The 18,084-nt window shown below is 42.0% G+C and overlaps 1 protein-coding gene across 1 annotated transcript in view; it reads left to right on the forward strand.

Annotated features, from left to right (window-relative positions):
• Positions 1 to 18,084, forward strand: part of scn8aa (sodium channel, voltage gated, type VIII, alpha subunit a) — a 46,650-nt gene that overhangs the window by 10,990 nt on the left and 17,576 nt on the right. Inside the window, exons 5-20 of the mRNA XM_071476098.1 lie at positions 1,148 to 1,237; positions 1,947 to 2,075; positions 2,956 to 3,047; positions 6,750 to 6,971; positions 7,254 to 7,317; positions 7,485 to 7,626; positions 9,559 to 9,765; positions 9,856 to 10,137; positions 11,107 to 11,421; positions 12,987 to 13,122; positions 13,359 to 13,597; positions 14,816 to 14,989; positions 15,193 to 15,549; positions 15,674 to 16,147; positions 16,852 to 16,969; positions 17,760 to 17,914. Of these exons, the coding sequence (XP_071332199.1) occupies positions 1,148 to 1,237; positions 1,947 to 2,075; positions 2,956 to 3,047; positions 6,750 to 6,971; positions 7,254 to 7,317; positions 7,485 to 7,626; positions 9,559 to 9,765; positions 9,856 to 10,137; positions 11,107 to 11,421; positions 12,987 to 13,122; positions 13,359 to 13,597; positions 14,816 to 14,989; positions 15,193 to 15,549; positions 15,674 to 16,147; positions 16,852 to 16,969; positions 17,760 to 17,914 (3,196 nt within the window). The remainder of the gene's footprint in view (positions 1 to 1,147; positions 1,238 to 1,946; positions 2,076 to 2,955; positions 3,048 to 6,749; positions 6,972 to 7,253; positions 7,318 to 7,484; positions 7,627 to 9,558; positions 9,766 to 9,855; positions 10,138 to 11,106; positions 11,422 to 12,986; positions 13,123 to 13,358; positions 13,598 to 14,815; positions 14,990 to 15,192; positions 15,550 to 15,673; positions 16,148 to 16,851; positions 16,970 to 17,759; positions 17,915 to 18,084) is intronic.

Consider the following 18,084-nt stretch of genomic DNA (forward strand, 5'->3'; position numbering starts at 1 on the left):
AGCCACAAAGGCCTTATACAGTTTTCAGAGCTTCCCTTAATGTGATAGTTTGGTTTATTTGACTTGAGGTTGTGTGAGGTACTCGTACATAGAGAGTGAATTAGATTAGGATCGGCTCACGCAGTAGATCTCACTCCCAGTTTGGCGAGGCAGCCAGCAGCTGAGCGATGTACTGCTGTGGACGCAGCAACCGCAAAAAAACAATGTTTTAGTCACTTAAAAAAAAATGCTCACTGACAAAGCCAATATTAGTGTATGCTATATTTTGAATATTTTCACAGCTTCATCTTGTCAAACAGCCCTTTCCTTTGGCACTGCGGTTTGTGTACCGTTAAACTACTGTATTCCTACAAACAAGCACACCTTGAAAAGAATTTTGTTGAAGTAAAACACCAAAAGAAGATTTGACTTTGTGAAAGTGTGAGAAAATGATATGTGATTTTGAAATCACATATCATTTTCAATGTACTGTATATTTACAGTAAAGTAAAGCAAAGGTGTAGTAATGCGGTGACACATTTGCCAACATAAATTTATGTTAAGAACATGTTTGCTTCAACCTTCCACCTTGATAAACGTGCTTTTGTTGGCAGCGTGCAGCGTAGGCCATCTCCCCTTTAGTGATTGTCAGATACAGCAATACTGGCAAAACCCTTTGTATGTTCTATACTCAACTATACAGAATATTTTCCTGTCCATACATTTACCTATTTATATTTATATATTATATTTTCTGCCCACTCTTAGCCACAAGCCAGAGCTATAAGTGACCTCTCTGGCTGCCTTTAAAGCTAATTCTGAGGTTTCCCTTGTCTCTTTTGAGCGTAAACCTCTCTGCACTGTAAGCTTTAAAACCTACTGTAGTTTAGGTCATGCCATTGTATTTCCACTAAATATATACCATTTAAATAATTCATGGGTGAAATAATTGCCTTTGTGGCACTGTGGTTAAGTGCCAAGAGTAGGTTTTATGACATTAACCTTTTGCATGTTGCAGGGCTGACTTGACCAAAGAAATCCCATCACATGTATACTATAGGCACAGTAGATATGATGTACATTTTCAGTGAGGTTTGACGATGCTCATAATGTCTGTGATGTTTGTGACTGCCTCTATAATCCACATTTTCCTTAACCTGCTCCTCACTCTTTTCAGCATGATCATTATGTGTACTATTTTGACCAACTGTATATTCATGACCTTTAGTGATCCTCCTGAGTGGTCAAAACAAGTAGAGTAAGTACACTTTTAATATATTCACTTAATGGTAAAATGCATGCTAATATTCAGGGATCTTTGAAAAACCCAATCCTAAAGGCTCCTCTAACTACCTGGATGAAAATATGTTTGCCAAAAAAAAAAAAAAAAAGAAAAAAAAGATTTTTAATCATTTTCCCAAGCTGCGACTCTCTATGTCTTTGCTTTTTTGTGAAATACAGCAACATATCAACACATTATTGTGAAAGAAAATATATGACAAAGATTTTATTCCTATAAAACCAACATGGCTATATAGTGATGTCGGTCAGTCAGTCCATGAGATGTTTTGCCATGAAATTTTGTAAAAGATATTTTCGGGATCCCCAGAGGATGAGTCCTGCTGGTGACTTGACTTTTCCTGCAGTGACAAACTGAAGTTTTCTTTTGAAATACTTTGACAACTACTCAGTGGATTGAAATAATTTAACAATCCGTGGTCCCCTCAGGATGAATTGTTATCAAACTGTATTTTGTAATACTTTGTTTTAGGACCAAATAACTACATCCCCAGTAGCCTTGGCTGTACTTTGTGTTTAGTGCCGATTAACAAATGTTAGCATTTTTTGACACTCAACTTTGTCATTTCATGGATGTTTCAATAGTTAACGAGGGTGCAGACATTCAGATATGAGTGAGCTTTTATCCAGCCCAGTGAACTGATCCTGTCAACGCTTTTGTCTTTCAGGTACACATTCACAGGAATTTATACATTTGAGTCTCTTGTAAAAATCACTGCACGAGGATTCTGTATAGACGGGTTTACATTCCTAAGAGATCCATGGAACTGGCTGGATTTCATGGTCATTTCAATGGCGTAAGTATTTTTCTTGTGATCAAACTGTCAGTGGATGATGAAATGAAATCATGTGTACAAATATTGCCATTTTTTTATTAAAGTGGGTGGGTAAACAAAGTGAGCTTTCAGTGCTACAGGTGATTATTCATCCTTCTGTCTTTCTTTTTTCTTCCTTTCTGTCTGATAACCCATCTTCTGTGTTTCCTCCATTGATCTGAGACTCCTTTTGGTCTTTCTCTTTGGGAATTGAAGGTTTCCATCTGGCACTCTGCGGCCTCCCTGACAACATCCACACCTCATCTGACTTATCTTCCTCTTGTCATCTAACTCTCCCTCTCATTCACCGTTTTCTCTCTCAATCTGCCGGAGTCGTCTGCAACGTCCAATTTATGGCCCAGTATCTTCCCCCATCGACTCTATGTGACATAGTAGTTTATGCCTCCATATAATACATATCCAAAAATCATCGGCACCATGTAAAAAGCAACATCGTCATTGTTCGTAGAGGTGTCGCATAGCCCATCCCACCCATGAATTTATCTTTTCACCTCATATCTGCATGTAAATAACGAGCTGTTGTAACTGTGGTTTGATCCTGCAGGTATATAACAGAGTTTGTAAACCTAGGCAATGTCTCAGCTCTGCGCACGTTCAGGGTGTTGAGGGCATTGAAAACTATTTCTGTAATTCCAGGTAAGACAGGATGGGGTGGGGGACGGTGGGGCGGGGTCGGTGTTAGGTGTGTGTGTCTTTCTTTCCTTTTACCTTCCACCCTTCTCCTCAGTGGACAGGCTCTGTGAGTGGCGTCGTTTCCTCCTGGTTCGGTGGTGTTGTGCTCTTGGCGTGTGTGGTTTTTGTCATTGTGTTTGTTCTGTGTGTGATCCTTCCCCTATTTCAGATATATAACAGAGTTTGTGGACCTGGGCAATGTATCTGCGCTGAGAACATTCAGAGTTCTCCGAGCATTGAAAACTATCTCTGTCATTCCAGGTGAGACTCAGTTTAAACACTAAGGCTGATCCTCTCACCCTTTCTTTTCTACTCACTATTATGATTACGATTATGATTTAAGCAACAACTAAAAAATTGGAGACAACCATTTTTTGATTTATTTTTCCTCCAAAATTATCAAAAATGGTACTAATACATTTTTGATAGGCTTTGCAGTCTCCTCTAGGGCCATCCAAAGTGTCTGCACTCTCTTCTGCCCCAGTAGCACTCTCATTATGAGGCTCCTTTCCAAGGCAGCTGTATTTCTCTTTACAAATAGCTTTAACCCCCCCCCTCCCCCCCTTTCACCAGCTTTCAGATTAAAAATATACCCTTTTCCATATCAAAGAAAATTGTCAATAGAATATTCTTATATTAAGGACAAAAAAATCAGGTAATTATACTTGGTATATATCAGCTAAGAACAGATTACAGCTACTCAAATTTGACAGCAATCCTAGTTGTTCTATTACAAAATGAATGTGCAAGTGTAATTATTATTTCGTTGCACATTTGTAACGACTGATTGAATTGGAAATAGAGGATCCCATGTTTTGGGGATCAAAAACAAATATGGTATATGTTGATGTTCATATGAGAAATGACATAGCTCTTAGAGAGATCCCACAGAATACACCTATTATTTATGTATGAAGACTGCCAAGCCTAGTTTGTGAACATATCTCTTATGCTGCATGATGCTTTTCAGTCACTTGCTTTTACAATATTAGCCTACCAAGAGCTTGGCTGACAAATGGCATTGAAAGTTTGATTTGCCCTCTTTTGTTTTTAGTTTGATTATTGATTTTTTTTTTCTCTTTTTTTACAACCTACTTGAATGATATACCATGCAGAAAAGGAATTGGTGTACTCACATTGTAGAGGTTGGGGACGCAGATGGGATGGTTGAACGACCTATTGACCTTTTTGAGTGACACTGACCGCACATCTATCTATCTATTGATAGAGGATGTTGAACAGATGTCGTGCTTACTCAAAGGATCCCCAATGGATGGCTTGTTTTTAAGTGGCACATTCACTGTGAAATCTGAAAAAAGAAAGAAAAAGAAAACCTGGTAAAGTGCAAACAAAAAGTGATAAAATTTGGGTTGGACTGTATTTGTAGTGATAGTTTGACATTTTGGGAAATACACTTATTTGCCTATACAGGAGTTAGATGACAAGATACTGCTCTCATGTCAAAATCCACCTACTCGCACCTTTAAAGCTCACTGATTTATTTGTTCTACATAGCCCATTAAAAATAACAGAACGGCTTAAAAATGCCAAATCACAGTTTTATCAGGGGTTATGTGCCAGACTATTTCTTAGCTCTGAGCAGTGTTGCCAATTATTTTTGAAAGAGTTTAAGTTAGAGTTTAAGATAGATGTTGCTATGTTATGTTGCACGCTAATTTGCTAATCTGTGACATCATAATGTAGCTATTTACATACAGTTTATATACAAGATTATTTTAGAAATGAAGTAAAACTGAACAAACTAGTTTTGTAATAAGCTATTATTATTTTTGCTCACCACATAAGTATGTATCTAAATCTTGGACTTAGGAACCTTGAATCCAGACATGAAGGTGTCCAGTGTTTACAGCGTTTGGCATATCTGGACTATTTACCTGTGATATGGTCCAATGCAGCTCAAAAAGATTTGCAGATCAGTTCAGAATCGAGTGGCTCGTCTCGTCCCAAACTGTTCACTTAGACAGCATGTTGATGTCCTGGTTGATTCTGGGGGAGAGGCTGATCTATTAACCACCTTGTGGGTATTTTAAAACAGCCAAATTATTTTTTCTCAAGAATAATCTTTACTAGGCATAAGCACTATAAAAATAGTGCATTATAAAATAGACCAGAGAGTATGGATAATTTCACTCTTCCCCAACCTAGAAGTAATGCTTTTTGGAAATCTGTTCTCTAAAGGCCTGGATGGCATTCAGCGAAATGATTTACCAACATTTATTAGAGAATCCCTGAGTAGCCTGATGGGGTTGCTAAGGGGAATTTAAAAGTTGCTAAATCTAGCGACACTGGTTACCAACTATGAAATAGTCTGACACATAATCCCCTGTAAAATGGCAAACTGATGTTTACATGCTTATATTTTTATACAGATTAGAGCTGAGATATATAACGTGAATTAGTGAGCTTTAAAGGTGCTGGGAGGTGGATTTGGTTACCTTTCAACAAACCCAGGGTGGGTGCTTCCCCTTGTTTTCAGTCTTTGTGCTGAGCTAAGCTTGCCAGCTGCTGGCCGTAGATCAGTTCTCATTTGACTCGAATTGGCATATTTCCCAAAATGTCAAACTGTTTCTTTAACAATAATTCATCAAGGCGTGTAGCACTGGAGTGGAGGAAATTTAGCTTTTATATCGTAGTTTTAATCTAGCTAACAATACTTATTGTACTGTGGAGGGCATGCTTTCAGAAGTTCTGAACAGGTTATGGGGATGTTTTAATATAACACCCTAGTACAGCTGATATTTTAACATTTGTGCTAATTTAATTTACTTCACGGGACCGTCTCATGTACTTCTGGATGAGAAAAGTTGTTTTGATTTAAATAGGAGTAACTCTTTATCTGTCTTACTTAACTCTGCCAAGCTAATGGAGATTTTACTGAAATTGTCTGAAGGTGTAAATCTGACTATAGAACTTATTATACAAGAAAGGGTTAGGGATATGGTTTGGGGGGGTTCGGGTCATCCTGCTTCCATGTTTTAGTTCCTCGTGGACCCATGTGAATGCTGCCAGAGGATGCCTGTCCGAAAGGTAAACGATTTTGTCTTTAGTGAAACTGTGGATGAGACAGACTGCAGGGTCGCGGTATGGGGAGTCAGTGCTTTCCTAATGATACCTTATACAAGACAGTTCAAGAAAGTGCCCACACTGGCACTGGCATTGAATTGCTCCTGTTCAGCCTTGGAGTTTAAATGACCTGCATGTGGTTTCCAGCCCCCCTGCCTGTGCCTATGTCCCTCTCATGGCCCCTCTTTGTGCTGCTGTGCTCTCTTAAGGATTTCCTCTCACTTTTCTACAGTCTTCCCCCTCTTTTTCATTGTGTCTATCATTGGCAGTGAAATGCAAAATTCTTCTCTTGAAAAGCCAATAGTTTTGATTTGATTTCTGTAACAGTATTTTCCTCTCTGGATAAATCTAGAGAGTGGGAAGATGAAAAGAGTGGGAAGGCTTCTAAATATTTCCTGTTTGTTTTGTTTCTAGAGATGTTATGTATGTAATCTGTCAGTTTTGTCCAAAATGTATTACTACCTATATTGAAATATATATATTTATATAAATTAAAAATCTGATCCAGTTTAAATTTCATTCATATAAATTCCCCCCTTTGTTGGGATGTTCTCCTGCACAAGAAGTCATTACAATATCATAAATGAACATTTAGATATATTATTACTCTGGTCATGAAGTAATTTAATGAAGATATAACAGTATAGTTATATGTAATATGAAATCAGTACAATGTTGTTGCTCCAGCTTTTCTAAATCCAGTCAAAACTGGATATTTCCTAGTGATAGATCCTTAAAAGTGATTAGCATATTAGCAGTATTAGCTATAAAAGATCATTTCTAGTAGAAGTAGACACTTCAGTGATTCATACCTGGAGCAACAGCAGCTCCTGTATCACCTGCGTGGTTTGTGTACGTGTGTGCGTGGCTGCCCTCCAGGCCTGAAGACCATTGTGGGCGCCCTGATCCAGTCTGTGAAGAAGCTTTCGGACGTGATGATCCTGACCGTCTTCTGCCTGAGTGTCTTTGCCCTCATCGGTCTCCAGCTCTTCATGGGCAACCTGCGCCACAAGTGTGTGTTCTGGCCAATCAACACCACCGAGAGCTACCTGTCCAACGGCAGCAAGGGCTTTGACTGGGATGAGTACATCATGAACAACAGTAAGTAGAGGAGGGCTTCACCAACGGTGAGCTGGCAGTGATCTAGGGGTATGACTCAGCCCATATGCTGGAACAAGAAAACAATATGTCATTTTGGCACAGGATAGACAAAAGGAAATGGTTTGAAATTAAGTGCACTGAATAGAAAATGTATATATAAGCAAACTGAAGTCGGAAATTGGTCTGAATGGATTTATAGACAATTGCAGAATAAACAAGTGTAGATGCAGATAACAGAATGTGAGCGAAATGACTCATTATGGCTGTTTGTTTTTTCTTCAGCCAATTTCTACTTCCTGCCTGGCCAGGCGGACGCTCTTCTCTGTGGGAACAGCTCTGACTCTGGGTGAGTTGTCTTCTCTGCTTTCCTTTGAATGCCACTGATCCAAGACCTGTTGAAGCTCTTCTATCTGCCTGTTGTCAGATTACAATATAAGTAAATAGTGCTGAGTCATTTTCATCCGGTTGCCCCGTTCTCTCTCTCTCTCTCTCTCTCTCCACCTCACATCTCAGCCGCTGCCCGGAGGGCTACACATGCATGAAAGCTGGGAGGAATCCAAACTATGGCTACACCAGCTTTGACAGCTTCGGCTGGGCCTTCCTGGCTCTCTTCCGACTCATGACACAGGACTTCTGGGAAAACCTTTACATGCTGGTAAAGCCAATGTGTCAACAAGCTCAGCTTGTTTCATAGGCCTATACATCACACATCAATCACCAAATATTAGTACATATAGAGGTGTGAAATGATTAGTCGATTACCTTATTAGTCCATCAATAAATCACATTAAGTGTTAAGAGCTTCTCATATACAATGCTTTGTTGCTTTTTTCTTTTTTATATTAATTGATAATAGAAATAAGCATTAGCTGCAGCCCTACCACACAGAGAAAGATGAGATAAAAACAACCTTGGTTTTTCTGCAGAAAAGACAGATTTTAACTTTTGCCTGTAGATTTACGCTGGAGCTATGATTTGTTCAAAATTGCCAGTGCTCATTTGCACCATTTTGTCTGATAGAAACTCTGCTCCTCAAGTGATTCACACGGTTTATGTGTGTATTGTAACTGCACGTCTCAGACAGGAAATGGTGGATCAGTCTAGTTCCAGTACAACTCCATGTCTCTTCCCTGTTCCCTCTTTGACTGCATCCTGTGGCCCGGCCACTGCCAGTCTGTTGTCTGTCCGTCTGTCAGCCTATTCCTAACAGAGCTTCTCAGAAATGGTGGAGTCACTCCTGCCTCCACATATGGAGGCTGAGTGGAAGGAGGGAAGTATGAAATATTAACAGCTCAGGATTACAGTATATCCAATGAGAGAGATGAGACCTGATGAGAGCATCCAGGCTCATGCTGCTATTTTTGGTCCTATCTTTGAAATTCAGCTTCCAGCTACAGGCTCTCACTGCTATTGTGTAGTGCATCTTTAGAAAAATGATTGTGCAGCTGTGTTTAGGTTTGATGTTGAATATTCTTTGTCAGACATTCAGAAATGAAAATGATATGGCAGAGTAAATAGAACCCTGTTCACACTTCATCTCCAGTATCGCCACAGATGATTTTTACCTGCCCATGGACGGTTTTTAATACACATTAGATCTAGTGATCTGTGGGACTGGAAGACTACGTTTTAGACGCTTGATCAGTTTGTGCTTCTCTTGTTGGGAATGTTGTGTTGTATACACCTCTCAGCAACATGTCAACTACATTCATAATTGATGTGTGAGGGAAATTCACTTCTCTATCTCAGGAAGTCCTTTCGTTTATTTTTTGCACTGTCTCCCAGAAGACAATAGTTTGCCTTCAATAGAGGGGGACATTTGAATTAAAATCTGGTGTGTCTTGTGTTACACTAAAAACCTCTTAAATGCCGTGTGAACAAAACCAAATAAGAAATGTGTCTATTCACTTGTAGGTTTATCAAAACCCTGTAATATACCTAGATGAAAGTGAAGATAGAAACTGCATATTTACATTACAAGAGCAGTTTCTCAAGTTTTTTTCCAGAATTTACCAATTTTTCCTGCCGTGCCTCTGCAGCTCAGGCTCATCTCTACTGGGGATAGCATCCCAATCCATAAAAATTGTTTGGCTGTGCACTGGCTGGTATAGTGTGCATAGAAAGTAGGTCAAAATGTGTAACTTATGGCTCTCCTTGATGAACAACACAACCTTGGACTCATGCTGAGAACATTGACAAGCACAGGGTATAAGATTTTTCAGAACAAGAATAGATGGTCGTGTATCAGTTAATCGTTGTGTGACACTAATGTCAGTGTTGCAGAATTGAAAAGTGTTACAGTGTAAGTGTGTTTGTGTTCCCTTGTTAAATCTGATGTCCAGAGGAAGTGACAGATGTTTCTGCTGAGTTGATTTTTGCGCCCAGAAACGCCCAATCAGGCCAATCTGCCTTTCCTTTTTCCCCACCAACAGCTGACTGTGTTTATTTCTGATGAGTCACTGTGATATCTGATGAGCAGTGAGGTCGACACTGAGCTTGACGCAGGGGTTTAGGTCACGATTCAGATGTCTCTGTTCTTCTCTTCCATCCCCTCTTCCCCCACCTCGGCTGCACCACTTCCCAACAGACCCTGAGGGCGGCAGGGAAGACCTACATGATCTTTTTTGTGTTGGTGATCTTTGTGGGCTCTTTCTACTTGGTGAATCTGATCCTGGCTGTGGTGGCCATGGCTTATGAGGAGCAGAACCAGGCCACCATGGAGGAGGCCCAGCAGAAGGAGGAGGAATTCAAGGCCATGTTGGAGCAGCTTAAGAAGCAGCAGGAAGATGCCCAGGTCAGTCCGCTGCAGGATGGAGGCTGAAATTCTTCCTCAGTCATGATATATCATTGTTCTTACTTTACTCCTATGTTTGTTTCTTTACAGACTGCTGCCATGGCAACCTCTGCGGGCACAGTGTCGGAGGACGCGGTAGAGGACGATGGGGGAGGGCGTCTGTCGTGCAGTTCCTCCGAGATGTCGAAGCTCAGCTCCAAGAGTGCCAAAGAGCGGCGCAATCGTAAGAAGAAGTGGCGGCAGAAAGAGCAGGAGAAGGAGAAAGGCGACAGCGAGAAGTTTGTCAAGTCGGAGTCGGATGATGGCAGCAAGAGGAGTCGCTTCCGTTTCCCTGATAACCGGCTCGGTCGAAAGTCTTCCATTATGAACCAGGTGAGGAAAGCATCTTTCCTCCTTGTTTATTGTAAATACAGCATCATTTGAGAGGTGACAGGTATTTCCAAAACACAGATTTCCAATGTGAGGCTCAGTGATAATTATTTTTGTGAAACATAAAAAGAGACACAGAATTAGAATAGAGATGCTTCTTATATCTATGAAAAGAATATAGATGCTAGTTTTTTTTTTGTTTTTTTGCTGGCAGGTAAGGAACATTTCAGACTGAGTGCTGCTACTGTACATTGTGGTGTTGCATGAGCTCACGTACAGAGGAGCATATAGTGGCCAGAGATATAGACGCACATGTCCAGGTCTTGAATTATTCACAGCGATTACATGAATATTTCAGAGGGCGAAATCCTGCAGCTTTGTTTAGGCCTCACTTGGGCACCACTGGCTTTTTATATGATTTTATAGTGTAGCATTCACTAAACAAGATGAAAAGGCAAACTGGCCTTATAGCTGTGGTTAATTTTTACTTTACAGTCATCACCTGCGCAGCCGGAGGACTGTTGTCAAAAAATGTGATTTCAGCTGAGCTAGTGTGCAACTTTAATAATATTCGGATCAATACTAGCGGCTGCACAGACTGATGCTGTCATGACTCATGTTCCTCTGCGTGTTGTTTCAGCTGCCTATACCTCTGTCCTGTGTGTGTGTGTGTGTGTTTATGTGTGTGTGTGTGTGACCTTGACAGTGTAGGATATCACTGACCTAATTATGTATATCCCTCCTGTTTATTAAGTCACATGATTGCTCCAGCAGAGTGTGGCTCCTCAGGGAAAAGCGTCCTGTTTGCATTAAATTTCCCACAGATGTTGCCTTTCACCCTGACCTCTGGAACTGATGACAAACAGCATAAAAATGATGGTGCAATCAATTGTAATTCAGAAACACCATGGGCTACATCAGTCACACAAATGTCTCCTCTCCTCTCCTCTCCTCTCCTCTCCTCTCCTCCAGTCCCTCCTCAGTATACCTGGCTCACCTTTCCTGTCCCGCCATAACAGTAAGAGCAGCATCTTCAGTTTCAAGGGCCGCGGTAAGGACGTGGGTTCGGAGAATGAATTTGCAGATGATGAGCACAGCACAGTCGAGGAGTGCGAGGAGCGTCGAGGCTCCCTGTTCAGCCCATACCGGCGGAGCAGCTACAGCGGCTTCCACGGGAAAAGGAACAGCACGGTGGATTGCAATGGCGTGGTGTCGCTCATCGGCCCTGGGCCCGGTGGACGCCTTCTGCCTGAGGTGAAAATAGATAAGGCAGCTACTGACGACAGTGTAAGGAAGTCAATGAGTAGACCTATCTAGGCATGGCCCCCCTCTCGTCCGTTCCTTTTTCTTTCTGGCTCTCTATCCTCTACTCTGTCATCTTTGCAAGTCCGTATGTATCTCTTGGCTAAGCGCTCGCGCCTCCCCTCCCCCAGCCCCTGCAGTGTATGCTGCCCTCCAACAGTAGGCAAAGGATGGAGAAATAATTCAATTTCATACTGATTATACTATAGCCAACCCTGCAATTGATAGGTTAGTGTAACTGGGTCTATCAGTGACTTCCAGGCAAGTTTGTTGTCTGATTTGAACGATGAATGTCAATGTTTTGAATATGTTCCTATCAAATTTATTCATACATGCACAATACTCACAATATGCAGGCAATAATCAAACATGACATGATTCTGTAATTCTACTGCCTTCCCATTTGAGTTGTCACATAGATCAAACCCATCTTTAAGCTTTAATACACAGCTTTATGTGTGGGATATCATGAAGTTTAACACACTCAAGTAATAAAACACTTTTTTTTTTTGTGAACAAACAGCATATAATGATGAGTTAACATGCTCCAGTGTGTTGATGTGTTCCTCCTCCAGGAATCCAGGTCCTCTGCTAGCCTGTGTGGGTAGATCTACAGTAGGAGGCGGATGAAACAGAGGGGACCAGCACTGTAGAGCCACAGACATTTTTTTCTGCTTCCCTTATACACAGATTTTATCCCATAGCAGATACACAAGCAACACACACCATCCTACCAGGCTTTAATGATATAATTTAAGAAACAAAGGAGGGTTGCTGTCCTTGTCTGTCTTTATCTTTCTTTGTTTTCCAAACTCTCCCTGGTCAACAGTAGTGAATTAGTTGTGTCTCATTCTAGTTAGCATGGTAGATTTAAACCCTAAATTCGTACAAGCATGACAAAGACAAGTAGAACGATGGCTATGGTGTCTGTAATTTCCTCTCCTTCTCTTTGACTTGGAGCATGCTCGTGCATGACAACTGGATGGCTCTGAACTACCTGCCTCCATATGATCTCTTTACAATGCTCTTGATTTGATGGTTGCAATATAAGTTGTATGGTTTCAAAGTAGGAAGATACAGTAGCATCACTTTGCAAGTAACAGTAAAATGGCCAGATTTGGGAGACCTTTTGTAAAATAACCTAATGATTATATTGCAATGGCAGCAAAGCCTCCATTATTGCATGACAGGACTGAAAATGCATTCATGCAGAAGCAGTTCTCCTTGCACAGTATCTCACAATCCATTTATTATTTAATCGGGATGAGCTAATTACATTCAAACACAATTAGGTCAAGTAGCCCTAGACCACTGCTCCCACTTTGGCTGAGACCTGCATGCATTTACAGCATACACACATCTTCCTTGAAACCAGCATTGAGATAGAAAAGAATGAAACATGTCCTGACCCCTCTCCCAAAAATTTGACCCTCAACTACTTCTTCCTGCCAATGCTGTTGTGCACTTCCCTCCGCCGGCCACCGGTGGTGATGTGGGATGGTGTTCATGTCCTCTCCATGGGTGCTTGATTCTTCCTCTCCTCCTGACAGCCGACTACTGAGGTTGAGGTGAAGAAGAAGCTGTCGGGCTCCCTGATGGTGTCTGTGGACCAGCTCAATACCTCCTTTGGGCGGAAAGAGCGGGCCAACAGTGTCATGAGCGTCATTACCAACACACTAGTGGAGGGTACTGCCACTTTAACCCAGCTATTTAACCTGCTCTCTCATTATTCTTTAACTAGGGCTGCTCTCGTTGGTTGATTAGTTTGACATGAATTTCCTGCTTATCTGCTTTGCATATCCAACAGTACCAGATACATACAATGCATACAATTTTTTCTATCATTTGATACCATTGCATGCGGTATGCTCAAGCACGCAAGTATGTTTGGTTTTGATGTGTGATCCGCGCTATGTCTTCAGAACTGGAGGAGTCCCAGCGCAAGTGTCCACCATGCTGGTATAAGTTTTCTAACACATTCCTGATCTGGGAGTGCAGCCCCATGTGGATTAAGATCAAGGAGATTGTGAACCTGATAGTCATGGACCCCTTCGTGGACTTAGCCATCACCATCTGCATCGTCCTCAACACCCTCTTCATGGCCATGGAGCACTACCCCATGACCCCTGACTTTGAGCACATGCTGTCTGTAGGCAATCTGGTGAGTGGCAAATTTTCTGTTCTCTTATTTTTTATCTGATTCGCCCATAAAGAATCTCCTCTGCCTCTTCTCAGCAGCTGATAGAGAGGCGTTATTTTTGGGACCATAATTGGCAGATTTTTCAGAGCCGATTCAGAGATGAAAGAAATAAACAAACATTCTTAAACCCTCCTGCTGCTTCCTTGTACCCGTGTATTTCTCGTTTCTTCACATACACGCACACACGTGTTTCTTTTCTTCCCCTTCTATTTCTCTTTCTCTTTCTCTCCGCTGGCTGAGTGGAGTTGATGTTTGCTTCAGTGGGACCAGCCTGGCTGTCTGCTGGTTGGCTGACTGGTGGGAGGCCTGCGTTAATATTTCATGGAGCCTGATCGATGAGCTGCTCTAAAATGGTGCCTGAATCATGGCTTGGATAACTCAACTTGGCCTCACTATTGGCATTTTTAAGGAAACTGAGTAAATCTGAGTGCTGGCACTATGTTATTTTACATTTTGTAAATGTTGTGTCATTGCCCCAAAACTGAATGTGCCACAAATGACACAGACACAAGTCTAGATATTGCACTGATAAAATGCTCACTGTGTGTGTGTGTGGTGTGTGTGTGTGCTTATGTGTGAATGCATAAAAATTGGACAGGTACTAATTTACCACCTGGACAGCAATGTGTTATTTACCACTCCTGCTCCAGAATAATTTACCAGAAAAGGCCAATGGGTGGTACAGGTGGAAATTTCTAGGTCACCTTGATGCAATATGAGTCATCACACACACACACACACACACACACACACACACACCTACAAACCTTATGTGTACCCACACTGCATTTATTCATTACGTGGACTCTATGATTGAGGATCACCCTCAGTAATTTATTAGAGCTGTTACGAGGGCACAGAAGTGCCATTTGATCCTTACTGACTACAGAGCAGCTCATGGTCATGAGCGTGCACGCACACACACACACACACACACACACACACACACACACCAACTGGATATTCTGCTTCCCTAAATAATTGGATTTATCCTACTGGATGACATTAATATGCAGCAACTATAGGGGTAATTTATAACATGACAGATTTTTTAAAACATTTATCATGTACAGCTCAGATAATGGATCAGGTGTGATCTGTCTTTCACATTCTCACTGCTGAAAAACAATGTTGAACCAAATCTATTTGTTCAAATCTGTTCTCTCTCCTACTTGCCAGGTGTTCACGGGGATCTTTGCAGGAGAGATGCTTTTCAAGCTGGTGGCTATGGATCCATACTACTACTTCCAGGAAGCCTGGAACTGTTTTGATGGTTTCATTGTGACGCTGAGTTTAGTGGAGCTGGCTCTGGCTGACGTCGAAGGCCTGTCTGTGCTGCGCTCATTCCGATTGGTAAATGCTCATTTTAGCACCTCCCTTAGCAAAACCAAATAGAGATAACTTGTTTGCTTAGCATCTTAGCATGTGGAGCTTACATACAGACAACATACCTCATTGCCATTTTAACTTCACTGAAAGAAAGCAGCAGGTTAGTAATGCAAAAATGTTATGACTAAATCATATCCCACCCACTCTTTCCACCCACCCTACTTCAGCTGAGAGTGTTTAAGCTGGCCAAGTCATGGCCCACCCTCAACATGCTGATCAAGATCATTGGTAACTCAGTGGGAGCCCTGGGGAACCTGACTCTGGTGCTGGCCATCATCGTCTTCATCTTTGCTGTGGTTGGCATGCAGCTGTTTGGAAAGAGCTACAAAGACTGTGTGTGTAAGATCGCTAGTGACTGTGAGCTGCCCCGCTGGCACATGAACGACTTCTTCCACTCCTTCCTAATCGTCTTCCGGGTGCTGTGCGGCGAGTGGATCGAGACCATGTGGGACTGCATGGAAGTGGCGGGCCAGGCCATGTGTCTCATTGTCTTCATGATGGTCATGGTCATTGGCAACCTGGTGGTGAGTACATATTGAGAAGGTGACTGGTGGCCATCAGAGACTAGAACAAGAATTGCAACGTGGTCAGAGACTGAAAAAATAGCGTGCAGTACTCACTTACTGATTTCTTATTCTGTGTCCAAAGGTGTTGAACTTGTTCCTTGCCTTGCTGCTGAGCTCATTCAGTGCTGACAACTTGGCTGCAACAGATGACGACGGTGAGCCCAACAACCTTCAGATTTCAGTCATGCGCATCAAGAAGGGGATTGCATGGATAAAAGCGAAGGTGCGGATACTGGTGGCCAGTCTGCTGAAGAAACCGCCGATGGAGGACGAGCAGAAGCCTTTGGACGACATGTATGACAAGAAGCTGAACTGCATTGCTAATCACACTGGGGTTGACATCAACCGTGACCTGGACTATGCCAAGAACGGTAACGGCACCACCAGCGGTATAGGCAGCAGCGTGGGGAAGTATATGATCGATGAGGACCACATGTCTTTCATCCACAACCCAAATCTGACTGTCTGCGTGCCCATAGCTGTGGGAGAGTCTGACTTTGAGAACCTCAACACAGAGGACTTCAGCAGCGAGTCGGACAATGAGAACAGCAAAGAGGTCAGTGAGAGGAGTGTATATTTATTATCCACCTCCGATAGTTTTTAACGCAAGGGAATAACAATGAACAGACTCTAATCTGCAGTTTACATGTTTCCCGAGCACTTACATAATCTTTTCTTTTCTTTTTAGAATGCCAACATGTAAATACTTTAGGTGATGCGCCAAAAGGCCACTTATTGTTGTTTTTGTTGTTATAATCCTCAGCTATGTGCAATTTCCTTTCTCAAGACAGTAAAACCATGGGCATGGCTGACCACTCTGGTCTGCTCATACACTACTATAACTCCATTACTCCATAGAGTCATCTAGATTGGCTGCAGCAGGCAGGCAATGTGGGTGAAATGGATCTGCTGATGCATGTCTTTTGAGAAAATGCATTTAGAAAACTTTCAGAGCAGATGATCTGCCATCTGATATTCCATTTCAGTTCCGTCCATTTCAGGACGATGTGTGATGATCGGGATTGTTATGTTGCCTATTTCAATAAGAAAAAAAACCCCTCTGTGATCAGATAGTACTGTTATTTCCTGACAAGTCCCAGAAGGCCTCATGAGTGATCGATTCTTAGCTGTGACTGAAACTGAAACTGAAATGTTTGTGGATCACTGAAACTTTGCCCCTGTGTTTCTGTACGTGTGTGTGCGTTTATGCTTGCATGCTTATGTTTGTGTGCTTGTGCTCATACGTCTGCGTCTCTGCAGCTGGATGACACCAGTTCGTCAGAAGGCAGCACCATCGACATTAAGCCAGATGTGGAGGAGGTGGTGGTGGTGGAGACAGTGGAGGAATACATGGAACCAGAGCCATGCTGGACAGATGGTGAGACCACTGCTCCCATTGCACCCATTACCTTCACACCACAACACAGAGACTCCCCTGGGCTGAGTGGAAATGATAGGGTGGTTGGGAGGATAGGAAGGATGGGAAATAAAGGATCGCTCACCCATGGAAACTCTATCTGTTAATCAGTCAGTCAGTCAGCGAGTGAGTCTATCTATGATACTTACACTAATACACTGATACAAGTACATATAACTTTACAGATAACTTATATGTAAAGCCAGGGTTTTTGAATTAAAAAAGCTGAAATTCTGAATATTGGTATTAGTGACATTTTTAATGTACCTGTATATAGTTTAAAGGTGTAGCAATGAGATCAGCTTTGCTTGGTTCAATTCCTAACCCTTGTAAACTGGATCTGCTTAAAAGTGGGCAAATTCACTATTTAAATGTCTCCAGAGCTCTGGATAGCTGGTCAAAGTGAATACACATATGTGCTTTCTGGAAAATGCCAAATTTGTAATTGGTTAAAAGAAATGTGAGGCTATCAATACAAAGTATTAAACCATCAGCACTGGAGAAGGTGTAGCCTGTTTCTTCACTTTAGAGATGTTGCTCCGTGATCCCAGAATCATCCAGAATCGGAGCTAGGCTTGGTTAACATAGCTACTGCTCTTCACCCAAAACAATACACAGACTTCAAACCGCATGCAAAGGGGTTAAAAAAAATGCATCCACTCAAACGCAGGACTGGAATCTGCCACTGATACCAGTAACTTAATTTACTTTATCCTGTCAAATGTGTCTCTCTCCGCCTGTGTGTCTGCAGCTTGTGTGGCCAAGTATAAGTGCTGCGATGTTGATATCACTATGGGCTGGGGGAAGAGCTGGTGGTTCCTGAGAAAAACCTGCTACCTGATTGTGGAGCACAACTGGTTTGAGACCCTCATCATCTTCATGATCCTCCTCAGCAGCGGTGCCCTGGTAAGGAGGCCGGTGTCCTTTGCAAACACAGAAACAGATTAAACATGTTTCACTGCCCTGAGAAAGTTCAAAGTGGTTAAAGGTTAAATAAAGATAACTCATTAAAAATGAAGACACAGAGACGAGTGTGTGTTTAGTGGCAGTGAGGAGGTAATGCAAGTTAGTTAGTG

The sequence above is a fragment of the Trachinotus anak genome, unplaced genomic scaffold, assembly GCF_046630095.1.
Source record: "Trachinotus anak isolate AG129_WGS33_773 ecotype Australia unplaced genomic scaffold, CSIRO_AGI_Tana_v1 ptg000004l, whole genome shotgun sequence".
Lineage (NCBI taxonomy): Eukaryota > Metazoa > Chordata > Actinopteri > Carangiformes > Carangidae > Trachinotus > Trachinotus anak.